Source organism: Ranitomeya imitator, chromosome 3 (genome assembly GCF_032444005.1).
Source record: "Ranitomeya imitator isolate aRanImi1 chromosome 3, aRanImi1.pri, whole genome shotgun sequence".
Taxonomy (NCBI): Eukaryota; Metazoa; Chordata; class Amphibia; order Anura; family Dendrobatidae; genus Ranitomeya; species Ranitomeya imitator.
Window position 1 is genome coordinate 698,592,450 of NC_091284.1, and position 19,488 is coordinate 698,611,937.

The 19,488-nt window shown below is 44.4% G+C and overlaps 1 protein-coding gene across 1 annotated transcript in view; it reads left to right on the top strand.

Moving 5' to 3' along the window:
• The window catches only part of PIP4K2C (phosphatidylinositol-5-phosphate 4-kinase type 2 gamma), a 107,865-nt gene extending 88,589 nt beyond the window's left edge, over positions 1-19,276 (top strand). Inside the window, exons 9-10 of the mRNA XM_069758569.1 lie at positions 4,708-4,811; positions 16,394-19,276. Of these exons, the coding sequence (XP_069614670.1) occupies positions 4,708-4,811; positions 16,394-16,474 (185 nt within the window). The 3' untranslated portion in view covers positions 16,475-19,276. The remainder of the gene's footprint in view (positions 1-4,707; positions 4,812-16,393) is intronic.
• Positions 19,277-19,488: the final 212 nt, after the last annotated feature.

Sequence of the window (19,488 nt, forward strand, 5' to 3'; positions counted from 1 at the left end):
GCCAGTAAAAATACAGTCCTTCCTGGGGTTAATACTGGACTCCGAGCGTCAGCTCTGCTTCCTTCCACAAAACAAAGTGGACCAGTACAGCAATACGTCAACCCGCAATGACTCTCAGAAAGGCGATGTTCCTTCTAGGCTCGTTAACATCGTGTATACCGGCAGTAGAATGGGCACAATTCCACCTAAGACATCTACAGTGGGAAGTTCTCTCAGCTCAAAGACTGTTAAGAGGGCATTTAGAAGGAAATCTATGTCTCTCCCTGAGCGTAAGGGATTCCCTAGCTTGGTGGACTGTAGAACACCACCTGACAAAGGGGGTCCGGTGGAAAAATCCGGTCATAGACATCATCACGACCGACGCAAGCGGTACAGGTTGGGGAGCTCATCTGAGATCTCACTCTGTACAAGGTACCTGGTCCATACGAGAAAAAAACTATGGATCAAACGAAAAAGAGCTATGGGCAGTGGAGAAAGCCCTAAGACATTTTCTCCCTTTACTCCAGGGTCGCCATACTCGAATCCTAACAGACAATCGAGCAGTGGTGGCGTATGTCAATCATCAGGGGGGAACGAGGTCCAAAGGCCTCATGAATGCGTGAAAACTCCTCTTCCAACTGGCGGAACAACACCTGTTATCTCTGTCGGCACTACACATCAGGGGCATAGAAAACACTCAAGCAGACTTCCTGAGTCGCAGAGGCTTAAGACAGGGGGAATGGTCCTTAAACCCCCAGATATTTCAGCAAATAGTCCAAGCCTGGGGCTCACCAGAAATAGACTTGTTTGCCAACTCACACAACAAAAAAGTCAGAAAGTTCTGCTCCTTAAATCCAAAAGAACATCCCTTCGCAGTAGATGCCCTACTAATACCTTGGAAGTTTTCTCTAGCCTACGCATTCCCCCCGATAGTGATGATCCCAGCTGTGATCCGGAAGATCAGAGAGGATCAGGCGAAAATTATCCTCATAGCTCCATTTTGGCCAAGGAGACCATGGTTCTCCCTTCTAAGGCAGATGTCGGTAACAGATCCATGGATTTTGCCAGAAATTCCGGACCTACTAACCCAGGGCCCAGTAACCCACTCTCAGGTGAAGGGCTTCCATCTGGCAGCCTGGAATTCGAGAGGGCGTTACTAAGTCGCCATGGATTCTCACCAGGATTAATCTCCACCCTGTTGAAAAGCAGAAAACCCATAACTTCTAGAATCTATGGTAGGACATGGAAAAAATTTCTTGACTTCCTGGGTGAACCATTGGGGGAGGTGGCTCCAGTGGGTCCTATCCTAGAATTTCTGCAAGCAGGATTACATCTTGGGTTAGCAACCAGCACCCTTAAAGTTCAGGTTTCAGCCTTGGGGGCCCTGTATAACTGTAATCTTGCCTCAAATAGATGGGTTTCACGATTCATAAAATCTTGCAGTAGATCTCGGCCGGTCGTTATCCCAAAAATCCCTCCTTGGGATCTAAATTTGGTCTTAGAAGCTCTAACTAAATACCCTTTCGAGCCCTTACAGGAGTTATCACCTAAGTTACTTACCCTTAAAACAGTTCTTCTAGTAGCCCTAACATCGGCACGTAGGGTAAGTGATTTGCAAGCCCTATCAATATCCCCTCCTTATACTCAGGTTTTTGATGACAGGATCATTCGAAGACCAGACCCGGCTTATCTCCCCAAGGTGGTTCAAAAGTTCCATAGGAGTCAAGAGATTACCTTACCATCTTTCTGTAGTAATCCCAAAAATCCAGGGGAACAAAAGTTCCACATGCTAGATGTGAGAAGATCTATGTTACAGTACATATCTATGACTAGTCAGTGGAGGAAAGAGCAAACCCTATTCATAGCCTTTCAGGGTAGCAAAAGAGGGTGTGGGGTAGCTAAAAGTACTATTGCTAGATGGATTAGGGAGGCCATTAATTTATCCTACTCTGCGGGTGGCACTCCGGTTCCTGAAGGCATCAAGGCTCACTCTACCAGAGCCATGGCTACCTCCTGGGCGGAAAAGGCTGAGGTATCAATTGATCAAATTTGCAAGGCTGCTACCTGGTCCTCACCTTCAACTTTTTTCAAGCACTACCGGCTAGACCTTTCCTCCTCTGCTGACCTAACCTTTGGTAGAAGGGTACTCCAAGCGGTGGTCCCTCCCTAAGGTTTCATTCTACAAAAGTCTCTCAGGTGTGCCGTCATGGGGGAAGGGAAAACACCAGGGTTACTTACTGGTAACAGGTTTTTCCGGAACCCATGACGGCACCTGTATATTCCCCCCCTTTATCACCTTTTCGGTGTGCACTATTGTTTTGGGTGCTTTTTTAGTTAATATGATGTGGTGTTGGATTGCCATGTGTACTAACCAGGGGGGCCTCTCATGCTCTGAAAACCAACTGAAGCGAGGGAGAGGCACCGCCCTTTTATTTTCAGTAGGGTTTCCTGTCCTGGCTGGGCGGATCCCCTCTCTCAGGTGTGCCGTCATGGGTTCCGGAAAAACCTGTTACCAGTAAGTAACCCTGGTGTTTTCGGACGGACCTCGTACGCTGCTTGCAGCGTCCGAGGTCTGTTCCTCGCTAGTGCAGATCGGGGATCTGCGCTAGCGGGATGGCAAACGCGATCCCTCTAGAGACATTGCGTTAGCGCAATCCGCTAGTGCTGTGCGCTAAACGGATTGCCCTAACGCAATGTGAACCTAGCCTTAAGGTACCTTCACACTGAGCGACTTTAGAACAATAACTATAGTGATCCGTGACGTTGCAGCGTCCTGGATAGCGATATCGTTGTGTTTGACACGCAGCAGCGATCAGGATCCAGCTGTGAGATCGCTGGTCAGAGCTAGAAGGCCAGAACTTTATTTCGTCGCTGGATCACCCGCTGACATCGCTGAATCGGCGTGTGTGACGCCGATTCGGCGATGTCCTCACTTGTAACCAGGGTAAACATCGTGTTACTAAGCGCAGGGCCGCGCTTAGTAACCCGATATTTACCCTGGTTACCATTGTAAATGTAAAAAAAAAAAACACTACATACTTACATTCCGGTGTCTGTCGTGTTCCCCGGCGTCCGCTTCCCTGCACTCCGCCTGCATCCTGTGTCAGCGCCGGATTGGTCGTAAAGCAGAGCACAGCGGTGACGTCACCGCTCTGCTTTACGGCCGGCGCTTACACAGTGCAGGGAAGGTGATGGCGAGGGACGCGACAGACACCGGAATGTAAGTATGTAGTTTTTTTTTTTTACATTTACAATGGTAACCAGGGTAAACATCGGGTTACTAAGCGCGGCCCTGCACTTAGTAACCCGATGTTTACCCTGGTTACCAGGGGACTTCGGCATTGTTGGTCGCTGGAGAGCTGTCTATGTGACAGCTCTCCAGCGACCACACAACGACGAAACAGCGACGCTGCAGCGATCGGCATAGTTGCATTTATCGCTGCAGCGTCGCTTAATGTGACGGTACCTTAAGCTGAGAGCAACATAATCTAGGACAAGAAAACCTGATTCCAGAGATGTCCCTTTATTAGGCTGTATGCTGTAGTATCAATACAATCAGTATTTTATCAGCGGGAGATTAGCCTGACTGGTCTGCATGTGAGCTGTAGTCTTGCAGTGATAATTTGTTACCCCGCCACTGATTAGAAAACCAAAAGAGAATGGACACAGAGCAAAAAATATCAAAATATTGCAAATTTATTAACAAATAACTAAAAATTAAAAATATATGTAAAGACCTAAACAATTAAAAGTGAAAGACGATATCCAAGTGCCACGTCGAGGCAGGAGGTATAAAAGATATTGCACCAGTATATAAGAACACATTCAATCTACTAAATATAGATAGTAATAAAGGAAATAATTAGGTGCATACAGTATGGTACGATATAATGAATATTTGATTATATAGAGTATTTGGTATATGCACATATTTGCAAAAAGTAGCGTAAATTCAATCATTATCTATATTACAGCAGCATTGAAAATAATACAGTAAAGTGCATAGTGTTTTAATACAACCTAAATATTGACTGCCATGCAGGATCAATGCCAAATAAAATATTATTTAACTCGCAATGAGGTGCAAAAAAGGGGGGGGACTAAATAGTAAATTACAAGATACCAAAAATATGTATAGGCATAGGCAAATATAAGTACCTCAAAAAGGGAACTCTCCATTTGAATGTGGAACTTCACATAAACAGGCTGAGCTAGCTGGAAGAGTATAAACAGGAGAGAGAGGTGTCTAGAACCAACCTGCTGCTATGGACGTGGGAAGGAAGGGACCCCAACGCGCGTTTCGCTTAATACTTCTTCGAGGGGTGTGATGATTAGCAGCTTGCTGACAATTCCCAGTGTACACAGGTAGCGGTCAGTCAGGGGTGTGGACATTCTTGTACGCAGCTCAGAAGTCTTGGCTCTGCTACATCTACAGAAGACAAAACAGGGATACTATGAAAACTACACCAAGCAGCCCAGAAAGTGACACATCCATGGAATCAGACTTAATTGCCTTACAGTATGCTGCTCTCAGATTATATAGCAAAACCCTGCTGTCTGATTCCATTTAAAGTACATTAGTACAATTTAATAATGTACATTTGCAAGACAACGCAAGGATTTTTTTTTTCAGGGGAGAAAGGTTCCTTCTCTTTTCAATCTTCTTAGTTTTTTGTAAACTTTTATGCTTTTCAAAAATCATTGAATCAAGTTTATGTCTTTATTCAGGTGCTCCCCAAAAAGAAGTCTACTTCATGGGTTTGATTGACATCTTAACACAGTATGATGCAAAAAAGAAAGCCGCTCATGCAGCCAAAACAGTGAAGCATGGGGTAATTATGTAGCCGTTCACTAGTGAATCTGTGCACTTCATGGTTTCCCAGGGGTCCTAGCAGGAGACGTCTGCTCTGCCCATTTTGGGCCATACTGATTAGCACTAATGTTTGTTGTTTATCTGATGTTTTGCAGACAGAGTTTGCATGTATTGTCAAGACAATGGGGAAAAACTGGTATAAAACTAGTGTAAATGAGCAGCTGTGCCCCGAAACCATCTGACTCTAGTTCTAGAATCTGGTCTCTGTGGGCTGAGGCTAAAGGTACCGTCACACTTAGCGACGCTGCAGCGATACCGACAACGATCCGGATCGCTGCAGCGTCGCTGTTTGGTCGCTGGAGAGCTGTCACACAGACCGCTCTCCAGCGACCAACAATGCCGGTAACCAGGGTAACAGGGTAAACATCGGGTAACTAAGCGCAGGGCCGCGCTTAGTAACCCGATGTGTACCCTGGTTACCATCCTAAAAGTAAAAAAAAACAAACAGTACATACTTACCTACAGCCGTCTGTCCTCCAGCGCTGTGCTCTGCTCTCCTCCTGTACTGTCTGTGTGAGCACAGCGGCCGGAAAGCAGAGCGGTGACGTCACCGCTCTGCTTTCCGGCTGACCGACGCTCACACAGACAGTACAGGAGGAGAGCAGAGCACAGCGCTGGAGGACATACGGCTGTAGGTAAGTATGTACTGTTTGTTTTTTTTACTTTTAGGATGGTAACCAGGGTAAACATCGGGTTACTAAGCGTGGCCCTGCGCTTAGTTACCCGATGTTTACCCTGGTTACCAGCGAAGACATCGCTGAATCGGTGTCACACACGCCGATTCAGCGATGTCTGCGGGGAGTCCAGCGACCAAATAAAGTTCTGGACTTTCTTCCCCGACCAGCGACAGCACAGCAGGGGCCTGATCGCTGCTGCCTGTCACACTGGACGATATCGCTAGCGAGGACGCTGCAACGTCACGGATCGCTAGCGATATCGTCTAGTGTGACGGTACCTTAAGCCATTCCTGTGCGCCAATATTAACACCTCCCTTAATGGGCTTCATTTCCCCAAACAATTGTTCACCAGGAAGTTTTAATTGATTGCATTCGGAAACAAAATCATATCTTAAAACTGATCTAACAAAATGAAGTCTGCACAGTGACTGGTTGCCACGTGCGATAATGCATATTGTCCTGATACAGTTTTAATAAATAAAGGTACCTTCACACTAAACGATATCGCCAGCGATCCGTGACGTTGCAGCGTCCTGGCTAGCGATATCGTTCAGTTTGACACGCAGCAGCGATCAGGATCCTGCTGTGATGTCGTTGGTCGGGGCTAGAAGGCCAGAACTTTATTTGGTCGCTGGCTCTCCCGCTGACATAGCTGAATCGGCGTGTGTGACGCCGATTCAGCGATGTCTTCACTGGTAACCAGGGTAAACATCGGGTTACTAAGCGCAGGGCCGCGCTTAGTAACCCGATGTTTACCCTGGTTACCATCCTAAAAGTAAAAAAAACAAACACTACATACTTACCTTCCCCTGTCTGTCCTCTGGCGCTGTGCTTTCCTGCACTCACTGTGAGCACAGCGGCCGGAAAGCAGAGCGGTGACGTCACCGCTGTGCTTTCCGGCCGCTGTGCTCACAGCCAGTACAGAGAAGCACAGCGCCGAGGACAGACAGCGGAAGGTAAGTATGAAGCGTTTGTTTTTTTTACTTTTAGGATGGTAACCAGGGTAAACATCGGGTTACTAAGCACGGCCCTGCGCTTAGTAACCCGATGTTTACCCTGGTTACCAGCATCGTTGGTCGCTGGAGAGCTGTCTGTGTGACAGCTCTCCAGCGACCAAACAGCGACGCTGCAGCGATCCGGATCGTTGTCGGTATCGCTGCAGCGTCGCTTAGTGTGAAGGTACCTTTACGCAAATTATGTCTTGTCATTACCACAAAAATCTCCCCATAAGTAGGGCACAGAAAAAACTGATGCACGTTATATTACCACCATAGAAAATCCAGTATACTGTGCAATGTAAAAACCCTATCTATGTAGTGTTCAATATGTTTGTACAATCCTACAGATTGTGATATCAGCTGTATGCTACGTGCATGTCAAAACCAGACTCGTATCTCTATATGCATAGCACTTACATTAGGGTGGTCCGTGGTGTGTGATGATCCCCTGAAGCGCCCCAACACGCGTTTCGTCCCTTCGTCAGGAGGCGACCACCCTAATGTAAGTGCTATGCATATAGAGATATGAGTCTGGTTTTGACATGCACATAGCATACAGCTGATATATCACAATCTGTAGGACTCTATTGTACAAACATATTGAGCACTACATAGATGGGGTTTGGTCATGTGGGTGTTGGAGGATTTCCCCATTGTTGTTAAAGTAGTGACCTGAATGGTTTCAGTAATTTTTTTTCTGATTTATCTTGAATTTTTGTACTGCATAATTCTAAACACTGTTTAGTGTAATACAATAAAGACTATAAACTTTACATCGCACAGTATACTGGATTTTCTATGGTGGTAAAATTGTGTCTTGTGTGTGAAAAAATAAGCAATGCATATGCTCTTTCCTTTCTTTTCAATAGTTGTGTACCTTCAAAATCAGCAGACCATACAGTGCCTTGCGAAAGTATTCGGCCCCTTGAAACTTTTCAACCTCTTCCCACATATCATGCTTCAAACATAAAGATACCAAATGTAAATTTTTGGTGAAGAATCAACAAGTGGAACACAATTTTGAAGTTGAACAAAATGTATCGGTTATTTTAAATGTTTGTGGAAATTCAACAACTGAAAAGTGGTGCGTGTAATATTATTTGGCCCCTTTAACTTAATACTTTATTGCACCACCTTTTGCTGTGATTACAGCTGCAAGTCGCTTGGGGTATGTCTCTATCAGTTTTGTACATCGAGAGACTGAAATTGTTGCCCGTTCTTCCTTGGCAAACAGCTCGAGCTCAGTGAGGTTTGATGGAGATCGTTTGTGAACAGCAGTTTTCAGCTCTTTCCACAGATTCTCGATTGGATTGAGGTCTGGACTTTGACTTGGCCATTCTAACACCTGGATACATTTATTTGTGAACCATTCCATTGTAGATTTTGTTTTATGTTTGGGATCATTGTCTTGTTGGAAGACAAATCTCTGTCCCTGTCTCGGGTCTTTGGCAGACTCCAACAGGTTTTCTTCAAGAATGGTCCTGTATTTTGCCCCATCCATCTTCGCATCAATTTTAACCATCTTCCCTGTCCCTGCTGAAGAAAAGCAGGCCCAAACCACGATGCTGCCACCACCATGTTTGACAGTGGAGATGGTGTGTTCAGGGTGCTGAGCTGTGTTGCCTTTACGCAAACATATCATTTGGCATTGTTGCCAAAAAGTTCGTTTTTTTTTTTTTTTTTTTGCTTTCATCTGAGCAGAGCACCTTTTTCAACATACTTGCTGTGTCTCCCAGGCGGCTTGTTGCAAACTTTACACAACATGTTATGGATATCTTTGAGAAATGGCTTTCTTCTTGCCACTCTTCCATAAAGGTTTGTGCAGTGTACAACTGATTGTTGTCCTATGGACAGACTGTCCCACCTCAGCTGTAGATCTCTGCAGTTCATCCTGAGTGATCATGGGCCTCTTGGCTGCATCTCCGATCAGTCTTCTCCTTGTTTGAGATGAGTTTTGAGGGACGGCCGGGTCTTGGTAGATTTGCAGTGGTATGATACTCCTTCCATTTCAATATGATCGCTTGCACAGTGCTCCTTGGAGTGTTTAAAGTTTGAAAATCAAAAAAACTTCTCCACAACAGTATCACGGACCTGCCTGTTGTGTTCCTTGGTCTTCATGATCCTCTCTGTGCTTCAAACAGAACCCTGAGACTATCACAGAGCAGGTGCATTTATACGGAGACTTGATTACACACAGGTGGATTATATTTATCATCATTAGGCATTTAGGACAACATTGGATCATTCAGAGATCCACAATGAACTTCTGGAGTGAGTTTGTTGCACTGAAAGTAAAAGGGCAGAATAAGGCTTCTTTCACACTAGCGTCGGAATCTCCCTGTCGCAATGCGTCGGGGAGAGATTCCGACGCTAGCGTTTGCTGCATTGCACAATGGGTGCAGCGGATGCATTTTTCCGGCGCATCCGCTGCCCCATTGTAAGGTGCGGGGAGGTGGGGGCGGAGTTCCGGCCGCGCATGCGCGGTCGGAAAAAGCGATCCGTCGGGAGAAAAAAAACGTTACATGTAGGGTTTTTTTCTCCCGACGGTCCGCCAAAGCACGACGCATTCATCGCAAGACGGATGCGAAGTGTGCAAATCCGTCGCAAATGCGTCGTCAATAGAAGTGTATGGGGAAAAAACGCATCCTGCGAGCACTTTTGCAGGATGCGTTTTTTCTGCAAAACGACGCATTGTGACGGATTTAAAAAAACGCTAGTGTGAAAGTACCCTAATATTGCACGTCCCATTTTTCAGTTTTTGAATTTCCACAAAAATTTAAAATAACCAATAAATTTTGTTCAACTTCACAATTGTGTTCCACTTGATGATTCTTCACCAAAAATGTACATTTGGTATCTTTTATGTTTTGAAGCATGATATGTGGGAAAAGGTTGAAAAGTTTCAGGGGGCCGAATACTTTCGCAAGGGACTGTAAATCGGCTATGGCGCCTATAGTGAGAGGAGCTCTGCACTGCTTTTTTGACTTTCTGATATACAGCCAGTGTTTTCTTGCAGCCGATACCAGGAGAACAAGTCTTCTATAGATGTCTTTACAGCTTAAGTTCTTTGTCAGACTGCCATATTACACGAGCAAGGATTGCATCGCAACCCTCAGATTGGTTGTCTGCTCTCCTGACCTCAGCTAGACAGCATGTATTTCTATGCAGCTGTCACGCTTGGGTCAGGAGAGAAAAGGCCAGTCTGAGCATTGTGACGTGATTTATTTTTTTTTTTTGCCCAAGTAATGCGGCTGTGACTGCTACCCTTAAATGGGATATCTGAGACTTTAAGAAAAAAGTGCCTAAGCACTATCAGGCGGGTAGTGATTCAGCTGCCTTTGCTGATGCCACATCAAGCAGCTTCTTTTCTGCTCTGCTCTGTTGACAGGGTAGGACTCTCAACATTCTGGGGGGGGGAGTCTGCTGTCAATCAGCGTGACGTCAGCAGTTGCGCCCCGACGACAGAGCAGGGCGGAAAAGAAGCCTGTGATGTCAGCAGAGGCAGCAGAATCGCTGTCATGATCTCTTTGAGACCACTCTGTCGACGAAGAACAACGCAGGGCACAACAAGCAGGTCGGCAACCACTACCAGCCTGTTAGTGTAGCATTAGTAAATTTAAAAATGTATGGTTCAGGGTAAACACCATATTTAAGAAGCACTTGAGTCATATTGAAACTCTGACGCGTGTGATTTGCTTATTACACAGTTAAGCCACTATCCCACCTAGGTTACTTTTCTTTTATTAGCCACATTTCTATCAGCAGGCTACACATACTGGTACAGTGTTCACATATGTTAAAGGGAACCTGTCTTCCCCCCCTCCCCCCCCCCCCAGGGCCTATTAGGGTAAAAGAGCCACCTTCAGCAGCACTATGGCTGCATTCTGTGAAGGTGGCTCTTATGTTTATTATCCCTAGGAACGCTGAAATTATGAGTTTTATAAATTTCCTGCCATACCTCTGAGTCAGGGAGGTATTTTTTCTCCTCCTGACTCAACCGCCTCGCAGCCATCCATCATCTCCCTCTGGCCTCCGGGCGCCGCCTCCTCTCTTTCGCATGACGTTACCGCTGCCTGCGCTCTGCAATCAGTTCTTGGGCATGCGCCGTGCGTGCTGCCCGGGAACTTACAACAGGTGATGTAAAGATCGCCTGATGATGTATTCACACTGCACGGCTGGGTATCTGGCACCTGCGCAGTGGAGTGGGTCACTGTGCTCCTCAGTAGAAATGCCAAAGTTTCGCGAGACATCGGCACAGTCTTCAATGGAGCACGGTGACCCGCTCCACTGCGCAGGCGCCAGATGCCCAGCCCCGCAGTGTGAATACGTCATAACACACTGCGGGGCGGGATCTGGGGCCTCCGTTACACGCAGGCGCGATATCCTTACATCACCTGATGCAAGATCCCGGGCAGCGCGCACGGCGCATGCACGAGAACTGATTGCAGAACGCAGGCACCGGTGACGTCACGCGAAAGAGAGGAGGCGGCGCCCGGAGGCCAGAGGGGGATAATGGATGGCTGCGAGGCGGTTGAGTCAGGGGGAGAAAACATACCTCTCTAACTCAATAGAGGTATGGCGGGAAATTTATAAAACTCAACATTCCAGCATTCCTAGGGATAATAAACATAAGAGCCACCTTCACAGAATGCAGCCACAGTGCTGCTGAAGGTGGCTCGTTTACTTTAACCCCTTCGCGACATGCGCCGTACTAGTACTGCGCTGCCGGCACTGCATTAGTGCCAGCAGCAGTACTAGTACGGCGCACCGATCACCGCGGTCTCGCGCTGAGCGCCGCGGTGATCGGGTGCGGGTGTCAGCTGTATACGACAGCTGACACCCCGCAGCAATGCCCACGATCGGCGCTATCGCCGATAGCGGGCATTTAACCCCTCTGATGCCGCTGTCAGTAGTGACAGCGGCATAAAGGGGGATCGCGCAGGGACGGGGGCTCCCTGCGCTCTCCCACCGGAGCAACGCAATAAGATCGCGTTGCTCCGGGACCCGGAAGGAGTCCCCGGATCCAAGATGGCCGCCGCACTCCTTCCGGGTCATGAAGTGACCTGGCTAGCCGGCGCCTGCTGAGAGCAGGCGCTGGAGAGCCAGCTAAACTGCCTGTCAGATCGTTGATCTGACAGTGTGCTATGCACAGTGTCAGATCAACGATCTGATCTAATACAGAGATGTCCCACCCTGGGACAATGTTAGAAAGTAGAAAAAAAAAAAAAAAATAGAATGTGTAAAAAAAAAAAATCCCCAAATAAAAAAAAAAAAAAACATTTCCCAATAAATCCATTTATTTATGTAAAAAAAAACAAAACAATAAATGTACACATATTTGGTATCGCCGCGTCCGTAACGACCCGCTCTATAAAACTATCCCACTAGTTAACCCCTTCAGTGAACACCGCAAAAAAAAAAAAGAAAGGCAAAAAACAACGCTTTATTATCATACAGGCGAACAAAAAGTGGAATAACACGCGATCAAAACGACAGATATAAATAACCATGGCACCGCTGAAAACGTCATCTTGTCCCGCAAAAAAAAAAGCCGCCATACAGCATCATCAGCAGAAAAATAAAAAAGTTATAGCTCTCAGAATAATGCGATGCAAAAACAATTATTTTTTTATATAAAATAGTTTTTATTGTGTAAAAGCGCCAAAACATAAAAAAAATTACATAAATGAGGTATCGCTGTAATCGTACTGACCCGAAGAATAAAACTGCTTTATCCATTTTACCACACGTGGAACGGTATAAACACCCCCCTAAAAGAAATTCAGGAATTGCTGGTTTTTGTTCATTCCGCCTCCCAAAAATCGGAATAAAAAGCGATCAAAAAATGTCATCTGCCCGAAAATGTTACCAATAAAAACGTCAACTCGTCCCGCAAAAAACAAGACCTCATATGACTCTGTGGGCCAAAATATGGATAAATTATAGCTCTCAAAATGTGGTGATGCAAAAACTATTTTTTGCAATAAAAAGCGTCTTTTAGTGTGTGACAGCTGCCAATCATAAAAATCCGCCAAAAAAACGCTATAAAAGTAAATCAAACCCCCCTTCATCACCCCCTTAGTTAGGGAAAAATAATAAAATGTAAAAAAATGTATTTATTTCCATTTTCCTGTTAGGGCTAGGGTTAGGGCTAGGGCTAGAGTTAGGGCTAGGGTTAGGGTTGGGGTTAGGGTTAGGGCTAGGGTTAGGGTTGGGGTTAGGGTTTCAGTTATAATTGGGGGTTTCCACTGTTTAGGCACATCAGGGGCTCTCCAAACGCGACATGGCGTCCGATCTCAATTCCAGCCAATTCTGCTTTGAAAAAGTAAAACAGGGCTCCTTCCCTTCCGAGTTCTCCTGTGTGCCCAAACAGTGGTTCCCCCCAACATGTGGGGTATCAGCGTTCTCAGGACAAGTTGGACAACAACTTTTGTGGTCCAATTTGTCCTGTTACCCTTGGGAAAATAAAAACATAGGGGATAAAATATCATTTTCGTGGAAAAAAAAATATTTTTTATTTTCACGGCTCTGCGTTATAAACTGCAGTGAAACACTTGTTGGTTCAAAGCTCTCACAACACATCTAGATAAGTTCCTTTGGGGGTCTAGTTTCCAATATGGGGTCACTTGTGGGGGGTTTCTACTGTTTAGGTACATCAGGGGCTCTGCAAATGCAACATGACGCCTGCAGACCAATCCATCTAAGTCTGCATTTCAAATGGCGCTCCTTCCTTTCCGAGCTCTGCCGTGCACCCAAACAGTGGTTCCCCCCAACATATGGGGTATCAGCGATCTCAGGACAAGTTGGACAACAACTTTTGGGGTCCAATTTGTCCTGTTACCCTTGGGAAAATAAAAACATAGGGGATAAAATATCATTTTCGTGGAAAAAAAAATATTTTTTATTTTCACGGCTCTGCGTTATAAACTGTAGTGAAACACTTGTTGGATCAAAACTCTCACAACACATCTAGATAAGTTCCTTGGGGGGTCTAGTTTCCAATATGGGGTCACTTGTGGTGGGTTTCTACTGTTTAGGTACATCAGGGGCTCTGCAAATGCAACATGACACCTGCAGTCCATTCCATCTAAGTCTGCATTTCAAATGGTGCTCCTTCCCTTCCGAGCTCTGCCATGCACTCAAACGGTGGTTCCCCCCCACATGTGGGGTATCAGCGTACTCAGGACAAATTGGACAATAACATTTGTGGTCCAATTTCTCCTGTTACCCTTGGGAAAAAAAAAATTGCGGGCTAAAACATCATTTTGTGGAAAGAAAAAATGATTTTTTTAATTTTCACAATGCTACATTCTAAACTTTAGTGAAACAATTGGGGGTTAAAAGTGCTCACCACACATCTAGATAATTTCCAAAATAGGGTCACTTGTGGGGGGTTTCCACTGTTAAGGCACGTCAGGGGCGCTCCAAATGCGACATGGCGTCCGATCTCAATTCCAGCCAATTTTGCATTGAAAAGTCAAATGGCACTCCTTCCCTTCCGAGCTCTGCCATGCGCTCAAACAGTGGTTTATCCCCATATATGAAGTATCGACGTACTCAGGACAAATTGCACAACAACTTTTGGGGTCCAATTTATCCTTTTACCCTTGGGAAAATAAAAAATTTGGGGCAAAAAGATCATTTTTTGTGAAAATTAATAAAAAAAATTTTTTTACGGCTCTACATTATAAACTTCTGTGAAGCACTTGGAGGTTCAAAGTGCTCACCACACATCTAGATTAGTTCCTTAGGGGGTCTACTTTCCAAAATGGTGTCACTTGTGGGGGTTTCCACTGTTTAGGCACATCAGGGGCTCTCCAATCGTGACATGGGCTCCGATCTCAATTCCAGCAAATCTTGCATTGAAAAGTCAAATGGCGCTCCTTCCCTTCCGAGCTCTGCCATGTGCCCAAACAGTGGTTTACCCTCACATATGGGGTATCGGCGTACTCAGGACAAATTGTACAACGACTTTTGTGGTCCAATTTCTCCTGTTACCCTTGGTAAAATGAAACAAATTGGACCTGAAGTAAAAATTTTGTGAAAAAAAAGTTAAATGTTCAATTTTTTTAAACATTCAAAAAATTCCTGTGAAGCACCTGAAGGGTTAATAAACTTTTTGAATGTGGTTTTGAGTACCTTGAGGGGTGCAGTTTTTAGAATGGTGTCACTTTTGGGCATTTTCTGTCATATAGACCCCTCAAAGTCACTTCAAGTGTGAGGTGGTCCGCAAAAAAATGGTTTTGCAAATTTTGTTGCAAAAATGAGAAATCGCTGGTCAACTTTTAACCCTTATAACGTCCTAACAAAAAAAAATTATGTTTCCAAAATTGTGCTGATGTAAAGCAGACATGTGGGAAATGTTGTTTATTAACTATATTATGTGATATAACTTTCTAATTTAAGGGCATAAAAACCAAGAGTTTGAAAATTACTAAATTTTCATAATTTCCGACAAATTTTTGTTTTTTTCACAAATAAATGCAAGTCATATCGAAGAAGTTTTACCAATATCATGAAGTACAATATGTCACGAGAAAACAGTGTCAGAATCGCCAGGATCCGTTGAAGCGTTTCAGAGTTATGACCTTATAAAGTGACAGTGGTCAGAATTGTAAAAATTGGCCCTGTCACTTAGGTGAAAACAGGCTTTGGGGTGAAGGGATTAATAAGCCCTGTGGGGGGTCACAGGTTCCCTTTAATAAATCTCTCCTACGTATATAATTTAAACGGTAATGCCCACATCTTAATCTGAGCTCACATTAAAGAACATTAGCCAATTTGTGGTGTTCACCAGCAGGGCCGGACTGGCCATCGGGCACTTCTGGCAAATGCCAGAAGGGCCGGTGCCAGTAGTGGGCCGCTGCACTCTTTCCGCCCCTCCCCCCGCCAGTGCCGTCACCGCATTCAACTATACCGGCGTCTATGACGCTTACACCGTTCCTTGTCAGATGTGAGAATAGTGCACTGTGGTGACCAAAAGCTGCATCACGCCGTAGTGTGTGACACTGTGCTGTGATCTTAGTCCAATATGCGCATTTCTTCCCCTCATTAACAGCTTTGTCCCTATGCAGAGTGATGAGGAGAAAACTGTCTCCTCTGTTTTAGTAGCAACCATCTTATATTGCACAGCAGTTTCTATAGAGGAAAGGTCAGGCTTTCCCTGCTATTGGGCAGATGTGGATGAAAGAGCGGCAGCAGCACTGTAGTGTGAACAACAGGCCTTAGCCACATCAGAGCTACAAGCACTTCACAAACTGAGGGAGATGCAATCCCCACTGAGGAGCGCCCTGACTGTGCCAAGAAGGAACTTGTTCTCCTTATTTTATACAGAGTAGACCGTGGCGGCCACCATGGACACCAAATGATTGGGGACTATGAAGCCTTATGCTGCCTAGAGACACATGCTACTGCTTGGGACTTGTAGTTTCCAAAATGAACATTGGTAGTCACATAGCAAGCTGTGCTGGACCGTTCATTTTCCCCTCTAACCGCTAGAGAAATGACAAAGCCCTGGAGAGAAAAGTTACAAGATGGCCTGACTTGCATAATGGAGGCAGCTATGGGCACCACAGGAGGTTGGAGAGTTTGGGGGAAAATGCCTCATGCTGGGGACGCCCCTTCATACAATACTCTTCTTACAATTTTTTTTTTTTTAATGTTTGTTGAAGTCAACCGTGTTTTTCTATGGGGATCCTGTGACTGTGAACGCTTCCAGTTTGCGGTATAGGCCATTTACTATTTCACTTCAGTTTTTAGACATTCATTCATTCATTCATTCACTTATTCATTTTCATTACTGTTTTTGCCTTTGTAAAATATCTTACAAGTTTTTCCTGTCTTTTTTTTTTTTTTTTTTGGTCTAGGCTGGTGCTGAGATTTCTACTGTGCATCCAGATCAGTATGGAAAGCGATTTTTGGAGTTTGTCACAAACATCTTTGCATAAAACGTCACTCTAGACTTTTTTCACGTGGATTTATTGGTCTGACTGAATTGAACATGGATTCCTCATCTGTGCTCACCCCAATTTAGATGCTATCCTGGAGGCGTTGTGGATGTTGTCACAGTAACACTGGCAAAATAGCCATAAATCAGTACATGAGGCCATTATGGGTACTAGAGTTGGAGCAAGAAAAAAATATGTTCACTGAACATAAAAAATGCTCTATGCACACAGTTAAAGTATTTTCACACTTCCTTTACATTTCCACCATTTTTTTTGCAAGACGGCAGCAATGTGCATGAATTGAATCTGCCATTTTTGTACGTGCTATATCCAGTTTCTTATGTTCTGGAGTGAGTGGCCACACAGATTACCAATGGTGGAGGACCATGTTTGGAAACATTACAGTCTAATGGGAGGTAGTTTTCTACCTCTCTGATTTTAGTCATTTTGCTTTGGGTTAGCGCTTACTTTTCCACATTCTCTCTGCTGAGACCACAGTTCTGTTTTTGGCAAAATAAAAAGGATGGGATCAAAGGCCAAAAATACAGCTGTGTATACACATCATTAACTTCTATGGATGCTCCTAGTTTTCTGGGTTTTTTATGTGCCCGTGCACTGGGGTTGGTATATGGAAACAGAATCCTTCTCTTCCTTCGTAGGTTATTAGTTATTACTATTGTTTATATCGATGTACACATTCATGTTTCATAATTTATCTTTGAGTGCCTGTTTTGGGTTCAGTACTTGGAGCTGACTTATTGTGCTGTATTTTAGAGGATATAAACCTATATTTATGCGGAGTCTGGGTTTTATATTTAAGACGATTAAGAATGGTTTTCCTTTGTTGAAATATTTTGTTTCTAGGCCATGGTTTCTCCCTGGGAGTTCGGTAGCCAATACAGCGAAGGCTAGGGCTACACAGCAACTTTGGATACTGAATATGTACAGCACATCCAATGAGTATAAAGAGGTCTGCAAAATGCCGCAATCCCCAGATATCTAAACCTCATGCATTTTGCGTTGCATGCAATTTTACTACAAAGGCCACAAATGAAATTTGTAGTTAACGGCAACTTGCTTGCAATCTGGCTCTGACTTTCTTCTATTTTAGAAGCCAAACCACATCTGTCTAAACCTGCCATGCAGCCCTAACTTACCAGCTTACTGCTGGCACCTAACTTTGTTTTTAATTGATGTGAATTAATCTACTGGTAAAAATGTTTTACCAACTCTGATATACATTGCAAATGAATACAGTCTATATACCCATCAGCTACTGACAGTTTATACATGTATACAAGGGGAAATGGTGGTCGAAGGTGTATAGAATATAATTTCACTGAAGCTGAGCAAAGATTAAGAATGGCTGCCTTAATAAACCTGGAATAAAATGGCAATGTGCAGTTGCCTTTTTATGATGCAGTTGGCAATAGAGAAGGAGATGAGCGCGCGTGCTCTGATAAGGTGTTATCCGAGCATGCTCCTGTCCTAATCCAGTATTTTTGGCATGCTTGGGGAGGGAATGCATGAGCCGCCGCTGGTTAACAGCCGTAACACATGCAGGCATTGACTGTTAGGCAATCCCTACATGTGTTGCGGCTGTGATACATGCAGCCGAGAGTAGTGATGAGCGAGTATGCTCGTTGCTCGGGTGACCTCCGAGTATTTGTTATTGCTCGGAGATATAGTTTTCATCGCCTCAGTTGTATGATTTACGGCTTCCAGATACACTGAATACATGTGGGAATTCCTTAACAAACAGGCATTCCTCACATGTATTCAGCGTATCTGGAAGCCGTAAATCATGCAACTGAGGGGATGAAAACTATATCTCCGAGCAATAACAAATACTCGGAGGTCACCCGAGTGTGCTTGGGAAATCTTGAGTAACGAGTATATTCGCTCATCACTACCCGAGAGAACTGAAGCCTTTTTTTTTTTTCGAGCACGCTGAAAATAGTCGAGTAGGACACAAGCGTGCTCGGATAACACCTTATCAGAGCATGCTCGCTCATCACTAGTAAGCGTCCATGTGGATGGAGAAGTCCCAGTGCATGAACAAAACACTTCTATATGTTGTCAGGTATACATTGTTGAATATGCCAGTAGTCCTTTATGCGAGGAGTGGAGCTGTATGAGATTATATACTACTAAAACAGAAGTAGTTCTCCTTGTTATCTACATAATCCTAAGTGTTATATCGGCATATGTCAAAAAATATCCACAAATATTTGCTTCTGATTTCATTCATTTGTTCAAAAAGTATATATGTATACATGGGGACTAAGTTCCAGCAATGTAAATCCCTACTTTTTGGTTCACCTTTTGTAATTCCCGAATGTGTCTCTGTTGCTCTCTTGAGCCAGTTTCTTGCAAGACTTCCAACATAATGCATCGCACCATAAAACACGTCTGCAGGCCTCGCTGTTAGTGTGTCTGGTGGCTATCTTACTGTTCTCTCTATAGAAGTGCCTTATGTCGTTCTGTAAATAGTTTTTCTTCTTTACAAATATAATCATTTGTGCAATTAAATCGCAACGCTAAAACTGGAACAAAATGTTGTCTTTCTATTTTATGTTACAAAAGACATTTTGTGATATGTCCTGTTTTGGGGTGTTTTAGTCTTTTTCCATTTCACCCGGTTTTAGGTGTTCTTAAAGAGAATCTGAATAGGCTGACAAGGTACAGTCAGTGCTGTCTGTATCCGCCTGTGGAATGGTAACAGCCAGTTACAGTATTTTCCCATTATTTGTTGTAAAAAAAAATGTATGAATAAAAGTAGAATAAAGAATCCAAACAACATTTGCTCCTGAATTGGTAATTTTGTGTAGAATTTAAATCTTTCCTAATGACCATTCTAGATCCTCATTATTACATAGTGGTTAAAAGAGAAATTCTGCCATTTCTGTATCGGTAATATGCACCATAAATATCCACGGACATCCTCCCCCATCCTTAGCAACTTGTCATGTCACGAGGGAGGCTGGAGATTCTCATGTGAACGTGCGGGGCAC